Below are 15,372 nucleotides of genomic sequence, written 5' to 3'. Positions count from 1 at the left end.
GCTCTACAAAGTATTGACACAGGGGGGCTGAATACTAATGCACATCACATTTTTCAGATTTTTATTTGTTTAAAATTTTGAAGACCCTTTATCATTTTCGTTTCACTTCACAATTATGTGCTACTCTGTGTTGGTCTATCACATAAAATCTCAATAAAAAACTTTTAAGTTCGTAGTTGTAAGGTGGAAACGTGAAAAAGTTCAAGGGGTATGAATACTTTTGTAAGGCACTGTATATACACATACATTAGAGAGAGAGAGAGAGAGAGAGAGAGAGAAGGAAAGAGGCACATTGTTTTTGTACAAACCGGTAGTTGATGAAGTGGAGAAGTGAGACGTCACGTTAAGCTGTGGTAACAAGACAGGAAGGTGAAAGCTGTCCCTCATTCTGTGTTTTCTGTCGATGGGCATTGTTTTGTGGAGTTTTTAACTGCATCATGAATAGTGATGAGGACACCTTCCCCAGTCTGAGGAGCTTCTCGCCGGTGTGTACGGCACACAGATGGCGGTCTCACAGCGAGGCTTCTGCCTTCAGGTCCAGGATCCTGACCAGGCTACGATCTGCATGTTCAGGTACTTGTACTTTTCTGCTCTTATAGCTGCTGATTTTCAGATACACACTGCATTCAGCTGGTGTTTTCAATCACGTAGCTATAAGTAGCATTTAATTTAATACATTTTACATGCCAAAGGTTTCAAGTAGAGTCACTGGGTTACAACATTACTCTTCTCAGGAGTAAATATGGCTTCAAGTGTTTGTGGGTGATTCCATCCATTTGCTTGAAAAAAATAATAGTAGTCTCAGGTACAATGTGTGTGGTTTTATACAGAAATGAGCTGTAAGTTTTACTGAGCATCTTATAGAACCAGACACAGTTCTTTTGGACACTTTGTCACATTTGCTTCATATTTTTGCAGCAAAACCCAACAGCCTTCGTTATGTTTTTAGTCTGAAAAGTGTCTCTTATGTACGGTAATATACTGCTTTCTTTACTGACATACAAATATTTTTCTGTAATATTTAATTTTGTGCTGGAAAACGAATGTTTGAAAATTTAATTTTTTTTGTAGTGACTTGATAATGCAAAAATCATAAAATAAAAATCTATATTGAAGTTTGTACTAAAAAAAAAAAAACCAGGGCCTAAGACTTTTGCACAGTAACGTATTATGTAAAGTAAAGCTAAAATACATTTTAAGCACAGGTAAGGGATCTTTCATAACAAACTATCTGGAAATTAAAAGAAAAAAAAGATAGACAAAACAGCATATTGTCTGTCCCACTACAACTACACCTCAAAATATAAAAATCCTTCAAGCAGCTTAAAGGTTCTGACTGCAAAGTTGAATTCTGGGCAAAATGTTCTGTTTCTATTGCTGTTGGAGTTTCGAGATGTTTCGCGTCAAAATTGAGGAGTTGTGCTGCTACACACACTGTGTAACCTTTGTGTAAGTGTTTTGCTGAGATAAAATGCAGCCCGCATTTTACCATTCCGGAGCTTATTGAAGCGGACGAGCAATGATATCATGTGACCACCGTGGGGCGTTTACCTACTTTTAAACAAAAGTCGTCAGTATAGGCAAACATGGTGGGCTCTGCTCTCACACTAGCTAAAAGTCAACGGAAAAGAAAAGGAAAGCCTGCCTAGTGAGTGCAACTGCAAGATAGAACAAGGTTAGATGACGTCATTTTCCTGGGCAGATAACTAAATCATTCTAGCTAGCACTTAGCTATCTTAGCCTTAGAATGCACGAACTTGACTCCACGGTAGCGAGTATGGAGTTATACACCTAATATTTTTGATCTTACAGAGAAAGAAACGATAACGCAAAAGCAGTAACAGAGAAAAGGTATATTCATTTTTTGTTTCACAGATCTGTTCATGAATGTCAACCACAAATTACATCCCTACGACTCAAAACTCTTTGAGGTCGATACAGAGTCATGATGTTTTCCGCAAGTCACCATCTTAGTGTGACGCAGTTCCATAATTATGCTAATTAGTTAAAGCTCCTCTAGTTTGGCTGTTTCTGTTGAGCCATACTGTTTACCAGTGGCGGCTGCTGGTTTTTAAAACAGGGGAAGCCCATTTTACGCATTCATCTTAAAACCTGTAGGCCGGATATCAAAGCATAGAAAGGTGTGCCCCATTAGCATAGTGAACTAGACAACCCTACCTAGTGGCAGAAAGTATTTTTGCTTGTACATTTCATGTTATAGTCTGGCTTGCCAGGCTAGTGCCTCATATCCTTAATCAAAAATATCAAACATCCAAAAATCACTGGCTATTCAACGAAGAGCCTTGAACATCATACCCTGATATGCAACACAGAGTCTTTAACACAACACCCAGCTGTGCAACACATCCTTGAACATCTTCTGCAACACAGTCTGGAAATTCATAACCAGGTAGGCTATGCAACACACAGAACCTTGAATATTATACCCAGGTATAACCTATAACACAGAGCCCACCATTCTCTTAACATTACTGAACAATATACACACTTCAGATTCATGAACATGAACACTATTTATACACAAATTCTGCCCTCCGCTCCTTTTCCAGAAAATGGTCTGTGACCCTGTCATACCAGCTGGTTGTGCTTTCCAGAGACTTCACCAATTTCTGTTAGCAGCTAGCACTGCAGATCCCAATAAGGCTCAAGCTAGCCTACAACCAGATTGAACTACAAATGAAAAAAACGAGTGAATTCACGAATGATCAAACTGATAGAATGGATGAAAGTTAACAGAGCACAACGAGTAATATTTACATTTATTTACAGAGTAATGTACAGAGACATCAATGAGAAGAACCATTTATATGAAAAGAAATTCGGACAGCACTTTGGCACACGACTACACTTTCTCGACATCCGCTAGGGACTGACTGATCATACTTCCGTGTTCCTCGCCGAAGTACCGCCCTCCTCATGTCTTTCAAACACTACCTCCAATAATCCTTTATCAGCCCGGCTTCTTGTCCCTCCCACTGTCTCGTTTAGTCCCAGAGAAGCCCGGCTTCCCTGGAAGTGACGATTTTGTTGATTTTAACCAATAACAACTAGCCGAAATTGGCTGTTCAGAGCCGTCTCGTAGACTGCAACGGATACCCGGCTGCCAGTCAGTGTTGCCAGATACTGCTGACGTTTTCCATCCCAAAATATGTTCAAAACCCGCCAAAATGCACTTAAAACCGCCCAATCTGGCAACACTGCTGCCAGTCCATAGAGCCCATTGAAATAAGAAAGGTTACAGCCTGGCAGCAAAGGTGATTCTCGTAGCGAACTGCAAGTTCATCAGACATCACTCAAATAAGTTACAGGATAGTTATGAACATAAATACAATCTTGGGCATATATTATGTTATGCAAGTTATTGTTTTAATGAGAATTCAACGTCGTAGACGCCGCAGTTTGGGGAGAGAATTTTAGGGGAAGTTCGGCTTCCCTTGTTGTCTCTGAGAAATCGCCCCTGCTGTTTACCTCAAGAAGCAGGAAAACAGTCCCAAAATGGAGAAAAGCGACCCTCAGTACATCAAAATGATCACATCTCATTTGCATGATATTGTTCTTGCGAGACATAGGGAAATGTCATCTCATCTCATCTCATTATTTCTAGCCGCTTTATCCTGTTCTACAGGGTCGCAGGCAAGCTGGAGCCTATCCCAGCTGACTACGGGCGAAAGGCGGGGTACACCCTGGACAAGTCGCCAGGTCATCACAGGGCTGACACATAGACACAGACAACCATTCACACTCACATTCACACCTACGGTCAATTTAGATTCACCAGTTAACCTAACCTGCATGTCTTTGGACTGTGGGGGAAACCGGAGCACCCGGAGGAAACCCACGCAGACACGGGGAGAACATGCAAACTCCACACAGAAAGGCCCTCGCCGGCCACAGGGCTCGAACCCGGACCTTCTTGCTGTGAGGCAACAGCGCTAACCACTACACCACCGTGCTGCCCAGGAAATATCATGCACAATAAAAAAGTTTTAAATTTCAGATGACTTTGCAATCAGCACCGTTAATGCGTAAATCAATTAAAGGTTGTACATTTTAGTGTCCTACAACATTCACTCAATCCTAGAACACATACACCCCTGTGAAATATTTGGAATAGTCCAACTATTTCAAGTTACATGTTCACGCCGCATCGTCCAAATAGCCTGATGATCACAGGAAATGTATTTTTAGTGATACTGTGATACTCACTGATGGGGTCATATTGTAAAAAAAGAACCATGTTACCCAAATTATAGAATAATTATACAATAATAATTATTTTATGTTTATCATTAGAACCTCCTTCATGTCATCAGCTCATTAGCATGGATACTAGTTAACCACATTTTTGTGTATTTGCTGATTGTATGATAAAAATCTCAACCCTGCTGCTCATTTAAGAACAAAATGCAGTCATTATCAGTAAAGAAAATGTTAAAAAATATATATTGTTGCATAAGATGGCTTAACACATCTCTTGAATGGTTAAATGCATGCTTTCTTACATTCACTGTTGAAAACTGTAGATATTGATTCATCACTTGATGTGCGTAAGGTTAAATGACTGTGGGAAGTCTTGTGCAACAGCAGTATGTGTACGGTGTTGCAAAAAAACATCCGTTTACCCGAAATGTAAGTCAAGGTCAAGCACACAAGATGTCCACAAGCTGTTAACCTACTTTCACAGACAGTGATGTGGTTTTAGGCTTTAAGTTCTCATAGACTACTTGAGAGCTCATTCCTGTATACCACCCCAACCAAATACAAACATTTTAGAGAAGTGTATCAGTTACTGAATCAATAAATACAAATGAATTATTAATAAATAAGTAATTAAAAAAACTTCAGATCTAAAGGAATTGGGGATCATATAAACCCTTTAGCAAAGAACATTTTGCTCTACATGATGTTGGCTTAGTTCAGTTTTATTAGTATAGCACTATTATCAGTATGAGACAAGGATGATGGAGGAGAAAACTAGAAAATTGCTAGAGATGCTTGTTTTCATTTGAAGAGCAGTAACTATTGAGGCAAATATAGAAAATAAGAAAGATACTGAGATTAGTGAAGTCGAGTCAAGTCAGTCTATGTGTAGCGCTTTGAACAAAAGACGCTGTCACAAAGCAGCTTTACAGAAAATTAAAGATTTTAAACATATGAGATAATTTTATCCCTAATAAATTGATTTATCCCTGATGAGCAAGCCTGTGGCGACGGTGGCAAGGAAAAACTCCCTCAGACAACATGAGGAAGAAACCTCGAGAGGAACCTCAAATGTCAACCCATCCTCATCTGGGTGATAACAGATAGCGTGATTATAAATAACTAACTTCTATAACTGTGTCCTACAGAGTCACGAAGTTCAACTGTGTAACCAGGAAATTCATTATAGTTTTAGCATGAAATCTGTTTTGTTGAAGTTATCAACTGTTCATTGATGAAAACTTGAGTGCAAAACTGTTCATGACAACTGCAGTCCTAAAGTTATCATGCCAATTGGACAATAATTATTTAGGACAATAAAACATTGATTTTAGGTTATATGTTTGTCATAGCATAAGTTAAAATGGCTATATAAAGCTGTTACGTTTGTATATTACAGCTACTTTACAAACTAACATCTGGACGCATACAAATTAAATTACATACTTAGTTCTTTATATATATATACGTATGTATATATATATATATATTAGTATTGATAGGGAATAAGTTAGGGAAACTGCTTTGTTACACTTGCGAAAAATAGTGTGAAACACGACCATATGTGCAAGTGTCATGTGGAAATATTGAAATTGTTATTTACCTGTAGTTTATTTTTAGTTCATTTCAGTGGCTCGTTAAATAATACTTTTGTTTAATTTAACTAAAATACATCAATGCTCAACAAAACTATTTTTCTTGGTTTTGTGTGCACACCGTGGGTTCGTGATGTAGCCACCAGTCTAACCTTTAAAGATTGTGCATGTGAATGACACAACTTCCTGTCTGAAACCACCAGAAATGATGATTTACTCAGTGTGACCCTAGAACAAGAGCTATTCTCTTTCGAAATCCATTAACCGTCTGTCAACGCCAAAAAGTTTGATATCAATCTTATGTAATTGCTGAACTCACAAACTAATCTTATTTTCTGGCTAGCATGCTGTCTTATCAGTGCAACATTTCTGCATGCTTGACGGTTTAAAACCACTTCCTGACAGCAACCTTTTTAACCAGAAAGACATTAGCACACAAGTCAGCTCCATAGCCATAACTGATCCATACATCTACAGTACATGTTTCATCTAGTTTTGTGCAGTCTATATGATGTTTACATTGGAATGATGATTCCTTGATATGCAGGTTCAGTGGTTAATCGAAATTTATGATCAGTTACAGACTCTTTTGCTGACAGCATGGCTTGCTTTTCTTGTTTAAATGGTCTGATTTCATCCCAACATTTTAATGCTAATAATTATGACGTCACATCCAGGACTGAAGTGTGCTGCTATGTAGCTGTATTGTGTAGTGTTTAAGGTTTAGGTGTTGTACCCTCAGACAACCACCAGGGGGCGAACAAGGGCTTTGTATTTCCCCCCCAAACAACTGTTTTTAAGTCAACATTTCATTTATTTTTTATTTTTTATTTTATTTTTTTTGTGACACCCTAATAAAAGAAGCATTACTGCACATAAAAACACTATTAAATTGTTTATTGCTTTCCCCCCAATCTTACAGTGCAGAATTAAATGCTGGCACATTCTGTTCTCTATTACATTAATCTTTATGTATTATCTCAGGAGAGACATTTCTATATAGAAGCTACCATGCACAGAGAAGTCTCATCTGATCTTATTACGGTTTGACATTTTAATGCCGAAAGTTTTAATGCTAAGTAAATCAGTCCTGTCCTTCAAAGGACATACTAAACTTTTATAATGCCCAGCACTGAGCAGAGCTCCTGTAATACCTCACTGCTTCACAGCTGAATTTCCTCCTTTGTGCAACCAGAAGCATCACCCAAAAACATGACACAGGCCAGTGAAATAGCCTCGTAAGTGCGTAATAAACAGCAGTTAAGTGAACTGGGTGATTTCATGATTAAGGTGCCATTCAGCCCTTGTAACTCTTAACCACTTTATTTTCTATTCCTTTTTTTTTTTTTGTATTGGTCCATCTCAGGCTACAATATCTCATATCACAAATACCTTAAATGCACCCATGCTAATGGCATGATGACATTAAGGACATCTAATGACTGAATTAAAATAATTTGCAATTAATTACGTACTTTCAGTCGATAATTTGGATATCAGGGTAATCAGGGTTGTTTGTTGCAAGTGGCCTCATCAGTCAATATCACAGTATTATTGAAATACTATACATATATACAGTGCTGTGCAAAAATCTTAGGCACGTGTAAAGAAATGCTGTTGACCAAAAATGGCTTAAGAATAATGAAATGAAATGTTTCAACATTAAAAAATACTATAAAAATAATCAGTAAGCCATAATAAATGAAACAAAGTATTTGGTGTGAGACGACTCTTTGCTTTAAATAAAAAAAAATAGTCTCGGGTACAGTGAGTGCAGTTTGATAAGGAAATGAGCTGTAGGTTTTACTGAGCGTCTTACAGAACCAGCCACAGTTCTTTTGGACACTTTGACTGTCACACTCACTTCTTCATTTTGCACCAAAACCCAGTCGTCTTCATTATGTTTTCTTTTTTAATCTGAAAAGTGCTCTCTTATGTAATATTCTGCTCAGATACAAACTTTTTTTTTCTGTAACATTTAATTTTGTGCTGGAAAACGAACGTGTGGAACTCTAAAATGTTTTTGTACCGACTCGATAATGTACGTAGAAGTCATAAAATAGAAATCTATAACAAAGTTTGTTTGAAAAAAAAAAACATAGGGGGCCTAAGACTTTTGCACAGTACTATATATGATGCAGTTTCCTGTTGAATATGTGACTTGTGGAATATTCCAAATGTGTCATGGGGTGAATGTGTTCAGGTAAAAGGTTTGAGTGAATGTTGTGTGACTGAAATGTACATGTAACGGATGACTCATGGAAATGGACATTTCAAGTATGTGACATTACATGGAGTCACACTGTAATATTAAAATAACGAGAGTTATGAATAAGTATTTTGACGATTGTCATCATGAAGGTAAAGTGTAGTTATAGTGACCTGAGATGGGCAAAACATTTTGTTTACCTTAATGTTTATTAATGTCAATATAAAGTTATTTATCTGAAATATGCACATAGATGGGCAGCACAGTGGTGCAGTGGGTGCTCCAGTTTCCTCCCACAGTCCACAGACATGTGGATTAGGTCAACTGCCCATAGCTGTGAATGTGGATGTGAGTGTTATTGGTTGTTTGTCTCTGTGTTAGCCCTGGGATAGATTGCCGACCTGTCCAGGGTGTACCCCACCTCTCACTCAGTCAGCTGGGATTGCCTCCACCCATGACCTGTAATGGATAAGCGGTATAGAAAATGCAAATGTAATATCAGTGCGACATAAATGGCACCCTAGTCAAGGTGAACAAAGGTGAAGTATGAAGATAATAAGTGGGTTAGAAAGGCAGTGAAACACAATGCAATAATTACAGTATTTAGGACACTGTAATACAATAAGTTCCCTGGATGAAGCACTACACAGTATATCCTACCTATACATAGCTTTAGGAGCACTGTCCAGATAGAATTCGTATGAAAAGTTGAGAATAACTGTGTACAGATTTTATACAGAGTCTTAGACAGGAGTATCTGAATAGATAGTAGGACATTACAGGCATTTACAGTAGCAGACGCTCTTATCCAGAGCAATGTACAACATACCCAGAGCAGTCTGGGGGGTAGGGGCCTTGCTTAAGGGCACTTCAACCATTCCTGCTGGTTCAGGGAATCAAACCAGCAACCTTTTGATCCCAGAGCTGCTTCCCTAACCATTAGGCCATGACTTCACAGTGAAGAAGTTATGTGTTATATTTAACAATTATTTGCCGAAGGCTCAGTGAATGTCTGTGAATAATAACAGAGACGAAGTCAAGGTTATTATTCACTAATATTCACTGAGCCTGAGGCGGATAATTGTTTTAGTATAAATACACAGGTGATTATTTAATTAAAAAAAAAACGTATTTGAAAATCATTCATTTTAAACTTCAAAAGCGGCATGCAAATGTAATGTGCACAGACTTGTGTCACTTATCTATGCCGATTCACATAAAATACTTTCTTTTGAACTAGATAAAATAAATCACAATTTCTCCTTACCTTTGAATAGTTTTACACCAAACTTCGTAGTATCTTTAGTGCTTTTAGGAACAGCATTTTCTTTCATCATTTGTAATTCTTCCTCACTTACGGTGACGAAGCGATTGGCCGCCATTTTACCAAGTCGCTCGAGGTGATTGTCGAGAAATAATTTCTCGACCAATCAGCGTGCACCATTTTCTATAATCACATCCCTATTTATACTAAAGACTGTTTAATCAGCTGTTGTTCAGTTCAGTTGGGTTGTAGATGCGTTGTCTCTGCTAACTGCCTCAGGGTTGTAAGTGTTAATTCAACACCAATCCTTAAATATGAATAACACTGTAAAAATTCATTCATCAATGAAGACTGTAAGAGTGTTAAACATGTAAATGTGTCTTTCCGTGTGTCTGATTGTAGTCGTCAGCATTTTAAGAACAAAAGCAACTTTGTCTTCGGCGTGATTTCAGCAGCATTGTGGAAAAAGGCTCAGCAAGCCACTTTGTTTGGCTTAATTTGTAGGTTCGGCTTCCTTTGATGCTGATGTGAGGATGCACACAATTAGTCCCTTAATGATCGAGAAGCTGAAGGGAATGAGCTCTACTGAGGGGGGCTGCACACTTCTCACAGTGTGGAAGAGCTCACTGTACTGCACTCTGCACTACATCAATTAGAAGAATTTTAAATGGATGCTGATTACGGTCACTGCTCTGGTTAGACTTTTTGTGTGCATTATTGAATATTTCGTTTCCTATAAGACATTAGACATTTGTTTCTTAGACATCTTTATTAGACATTTAGACCATAAACAGGATGTACTGTTGATGCCTTGGGTTGTGCTCGATGTTCTCGAGATAAGAGATAAGGCACGCTGATTTAATCAGAGATTTTTCCAAATTAAATTTGATGTTCCTGTCATCAAAATCAGTATTTCAAAGCTTTCTGTAACTGTCCCATAGTGTTATTGATGCCAATACAATAGTATATCTAGTATAAAAGGCAACATATTCTCGTTTCAGTTATTTTCTGTGAAAATGATGAAAGGGTTTTTTTGTGACAATTTATCCTGTTCTACTCTTCTAGAGATCCAATTAGATTATTTTAGAATGTCCACTATATGGACAAAAGTTTGTGGACACCTCACTACTACACTCATATGTACTTTTTGAACATTCCATTCCAGATTTAGAGTTCTTTGCTGTTATAATAACTTTCACACTTCTGAGAAGGCTTTCCACTAGATTTTTGAGTGTGGCTGTTGGGATTTATCCTTTCACCCACAAGAGCCTTGGTGATGTCAGGTGAGGAGGCCTGAGGTGTAGTTGTTCCAGTTCATCCAACACAAGTGTGTTTAGTGGGGTTCAGGTCAGAGCTCTGTGCAGGCCAGTCAAGTTCTTCCACTCCAACCTTGGCACGCCTTCATGGACCTTGCTTTTTGTACAGAGGCATCGTCATGGTCATCCTGGACCATGTTTGGGTCCCTTAATTTCAGGATGTTTAATGCCAGAATGTCTCACTCCCTCATACTGATTAAGAATGCAGTTGTGTCTTTATACACCATTAGAACCAGTATGTAATATTATTTTATCTACTATTCAGAAACATCTAATTCCTCTCCATCACCATCAGCACCACTGATGGTAGAGCTCGGATCCAACATCTCATCTCATCTCATCTCATTATCTCTAGCCGCTTTATCCTGTTCTACAGGGTCGCAGGCAAGCTGGAGCCTATCCCAGCTGACTATGGGCGAAAGGCGGGATACACCCTGGACAAGTCGCCAGGTCATCACAGGGCTGACACATAGACACAGACAACCATTAACACTCACATTCACACCTACGGTCAATTTAGAGTCACCAGTTAACCTAACCTGCATGTCTTTGGACTGTGGGGGAAACCGGAGCACCTGGAGGAAACCCACGCGGACACGGGGAGAACATGCAAACTCCGCACAGAAAGGCCCTCGCCGGCCACGGGGCTCGAACCCGGACCTTCTTGCTGTGAGGCGACAGCGCTAACCACTACACCACCGTGCCGCCCCGGATCCAACATGTATGGCCTAACTCTAAAAGCACTCAGCATCTAAGATGTCTCTTCTTCCTTTAGTGTTCTGCCTGATGATAGGTCTGCTCTGACAGCTTCAACCATCATAGTTTCTTGGGAAGAATTACAGTAGTGGTTAGTGGTTTCCTGTTGCCTTCTACTGGATTATTATAGAGGCTTTCTCCTCACAACCATTCACACCTATGGGCAATTTAGAATAGCCAGTTAACCTAACCAGAGCACACCCATGCAGACATAGTGAGAACATGCAAACTCCACACCGAAAGGTGTGGTGGTTATCCTGTACAGAGTCACAGGCAAGCTGGAGCCTATCCCAGCTGACTATGGGTGAGAGGTGGAGTACACCCTGGACAAGTTGCCAGGTCATCACAGGGCTGACACATAGAGAGAAACAATCATTCACACTCACATTCACGCCTGTGGTCAATTTAGAGTCACCAATGTCTTTGGACTGTGGGGGAAACCGGAGCACCCAGAGGAAACCCACGCAGACATGGGGAGAACATGCAAACTCCACACAGAAAGGCCTCCATTGGCCACTGGGCTCAAACCCAGAACCTTCTTGCTGTGAGGCAACAGTGCTAACCACCCTGCTGCCCTGAACTCATTCATCACTTACTAATATTTCTAATTAGAAATTCTTTCAAAAAAAAAAGTTACATCAAGCACTTTTAAGGTTTCTTCAGTTTGACCCAATAATAGAGTCTTAGACAGAGTCCCAAGTAGTTAACTATTTAAAGAATACACATATAGCCCTTTTTTCTAAAAGTGTATTGCTTTTGTTAGTGTAATCCCTCCGTAATTCCTTCCTCTGAGACTACTCACATCATGGCACACACAACTGATACTTATAATGTCTAGAACCAAAACACCTTGTGTTTACGTGCAGTTCTAAATAACATTTGTATTATATAACCATTCATCCATCCATCCATTATCCATAACCGCTTATCACGGGCAAGCTGGAGCCTATCCCAGCTGACTATGGGCGAGAGGCGGGGTACACCCTGGACAAGTTGCCAGATCATCGCAGGGCTGACGCACAGAGACAAACAACCATTCACACTCACTGTCAATTTAGAGCCACTAATTAACCTAACCTGCATGTCTTTGGACTGTGGGGGAAACTGGAGCACCCGGAGGAAACCCACACAGACACGGGGAGAACATGCAGACTCCAAACAGAAAGGCCCTCGCCGGCCGTTGGGCTCGAACCCAGACCTTCTTGCTGCGAGGTGACAGTGCTAACCACTACACCACCGTGCCATCTATTGTATAACCACACAGACAAATAAAAGATTTGTCTGTGTTCATTTCATCGCCTTCTCCTAGATAATATGCTGATGTCTGCAATAAGACAAAATGGTGTACTTAATGAATAAAGGATTCTGAAAGAAACTTGGGTTTAGTATAGAAACCTCACACGAGGCAAAATTTTTCAAAATCGGCTTCATGAAATGGAAAGGACACCTGCCTTGTGTTGACCTGCGGGGGTGGCAAGACACATCCCCGGAATATTTGAACCTCTTTATCTTTCTCTGAGCCAGAGTACTTCTTAAAGTGTGCTTTACTGAATGTATGAGGCATCAGTCGTGGGTGTTCTCGGATAAGGCTTAAAGGCTACATGTACCGGTAATAGCGGGGTGATCGTGCCTTTCAGCTGTGATGACTTCACCACAGCTCACCTTTCAAACAGAAAGAATGACATTTGATGTTGTGTTTGATATAAAAGAGATTATAAAGTAGGTGAAAAGAATTTTAAAATCTTATCTGAGTTTTTCTTCATGTCATATTTTATTTTATGCATGGAATGGAATGGCGATTTAGTGATTCTTTGGTACCTTGCTTTCATAGACAGGCTGATATTGCAAAGATTATACACTCACCAATCACTTTATTAAGAACTTGTTCTTGACTCTAAGATTCCTCTTCTTGGCTGGCAGGAGTGGAACCCAAAGTGTTCTTCTGCTGTTGCGTGCTGAGATGCTTTTCTGCTCATCACGGTTTTAAAGAGTTGCTATGAATTGCTATATCCTTCCTGGTGGCTAGAACCAATCTGGCCATTTTCCTCTGAACTCTTTTATCAATAAGGCGTTCCCACCCACAGAACTGTCACTCACTCAATGTTTTTTGTTTTTCGCACCATTCTGTGTAAACTCTACAGACTGTTGTGTGTGAAAACCCCAGGAGATCAGCAGTTTCTGAAATACTCAAACCAGTCCATCTGGCTCAAACCAACACCCATGCCACAGTGAAAGAAAGTCACACTTTGAGATCACAATTATTTCCCATTCTGATGTTTGAAGTGAACGTTAACTGAAGCTTTTGATTTGTATCTGCATCATTTTATGTGTTGTGCTGCAGTCAAGGGATCAGCTGATTAGATAACTACATAAAACAGCGGGTGGATGGGTGTTCCTAATAAAGTGGCTGGTGAGTGTACATTATTCATCTCATCTCATCTCATTATCTGTAGCCGCTTTATCCTTCTACAGGGTCGCAGGCAAGCTGGAGCCTATCCCAGCTGACTACGGGCGAAAGGCGGGGTACACCCTGGACAAGTCGCCAGGTCATCACAGGGCTGACACATAGACACAGACAACCATTCACACTCACATTCACACCTACGCTCAATTTAGAGTCACCAGTTAACCTAACCTGCATGTCTTTGGACTGTGGGGGAAACCGGAGCACCCGAAGGAAACCCACACGGACACGGGGAGAACATGCAAACTCTGCACAGAAAGGCCCTCGCCGGCCATGGGGCTCGAACCCGGACCTTCTTGCTGTGAGGCGACAGCGCTAACCACTACACCACTGTGCTGCCCCATGAATTAGATATAATATGTATTTTATATTCTGCGACCCTGTAGAACAGGATAAGCGGCTACAGATAATGGATGGATGGATGTATTTTATATTGCAAAATATATTCCCTCCGTCTTTCTAAGATAAAAATATATCAGTAGAGGGTTTCATTTTTCTCCTCTACATTACATTATTTACTTTTAACAATGTATTTTGCATAAAATATGTGGATACAAGCACAACAGTGCCACCAATGTTCATAAAAAAGACACAAAAATGGTGCAAAGGCGAGGCTGAGGCTGATTTCTTTCTAGCCCATACTGTAGATTCATGCAGCTTATACTGAAAACAAGAGAATTATGTGATCAGTCAGATATTAAAGAAAGTATTATGTATAGTGTCCATCTATCCATTTTGGCATATCACTACAGTTACATGGCTGCTCTGACGGCTTCAGCCATCAGAGTTTCTAGGGAACATTACAGTAGTGGTTTCCCGTTGCCTTCTACTGGATTATTATTATAGAGGTTTTCTCCTTTCAACCATTCACACCTACGGTCAATTTAGAGTCACCAGTTAACCTAACCTGCATGTCTTTGGACTGTGGGGGAAACCGGAGCACCCGGAGGAAACCCACGCGGACACGGGGAGAACATGCAAACTCCGCACAGAAAGGCCCTCGTCGACTGCTGGGCTCAAACCCAGAACCTTCTTGCTGTGGAGGCGACAGTGCTAACTACTACACCACTGTGCTGCCATGTATAGTGTACATAAAAATATTTTTCTCATCAAAATGTGATTCCATTCCTTATACTAAATTTAATTTGAACAAACATCTGTACTACTAGCTTGAGTCTGATCAATTCAGAAATTGTTAACATGATCCAGTTACATGACATGACAGGAAGAAATAACTATAATAATAAATGAAAATGATGTGAAGTCATGTGCCGCACAATAACGAAGTGGGGAACGTTGCTGTTCACAAGCACCAGGGTCCTGGGTTTGTGAATGTGTGGGATTTGATTTTATTCCAGGTTTGAATATACATGAATAAACAGCTCATGTTGGCTGTTTGAAAACAAATTGTATTAATACAACCGAAGTCTTGCCAACTGAAAAATCCCCTAGTTTTCGTGTGCTTTGGGGCTAATGTTGTATTTTTCAACCCACTTAACTGTCACTTCTGTAACATCAGCAGTGATTGAGAAAAGGGATGTGAAATA

General features: G+C 39.8%; 1 protein-coding gene across 2 annotated transcripts in view; it reads left to right on the top strand.

The window, feature by feature from the left end:
* The first annotated feature begins 310 nt into the window (after positions 1-310).
* phactr2 (phosphatase and actin regulator 2) overlaps positions 311-15,372 on the top strand; it is a 120,033-nt gene continuing 104,971 nt past the window's right edge. For both annotated transcript variants that reach the window (XM_060926342.1, XM_060926339.1), the window contains exon 1: positions 311-573. In XM_060926342.1, the coding sequence (XP_060782325.1) occupies positions 438-573 (136 nt within the window). In that variant the 5' untranslated portion in view covers positions 311-437. The remainder of the gene's footprint in view (positions 574-15,372) is intronic.

Source organism: Neoarius graeffei, chromosome 7 (assembly GCF_027579695.1).
Source record: "Neoarius graeffei isolate fNeoGra1 chromosome 7, fNeoGra1.pri, whole genome shotgun sequence".
NCBI classification, from domain to species: Eukaryota; Metazoa; Chordata; class Actinopteri; order Siluriformes; family Ariidae; genus Neoarius; species Neoarius graeffei.
The sequence above is the reverse complement of the archived record's forward strand: the minus strand, read 5'-3'. Positions and strand labels throughout refer to the sequence as shown.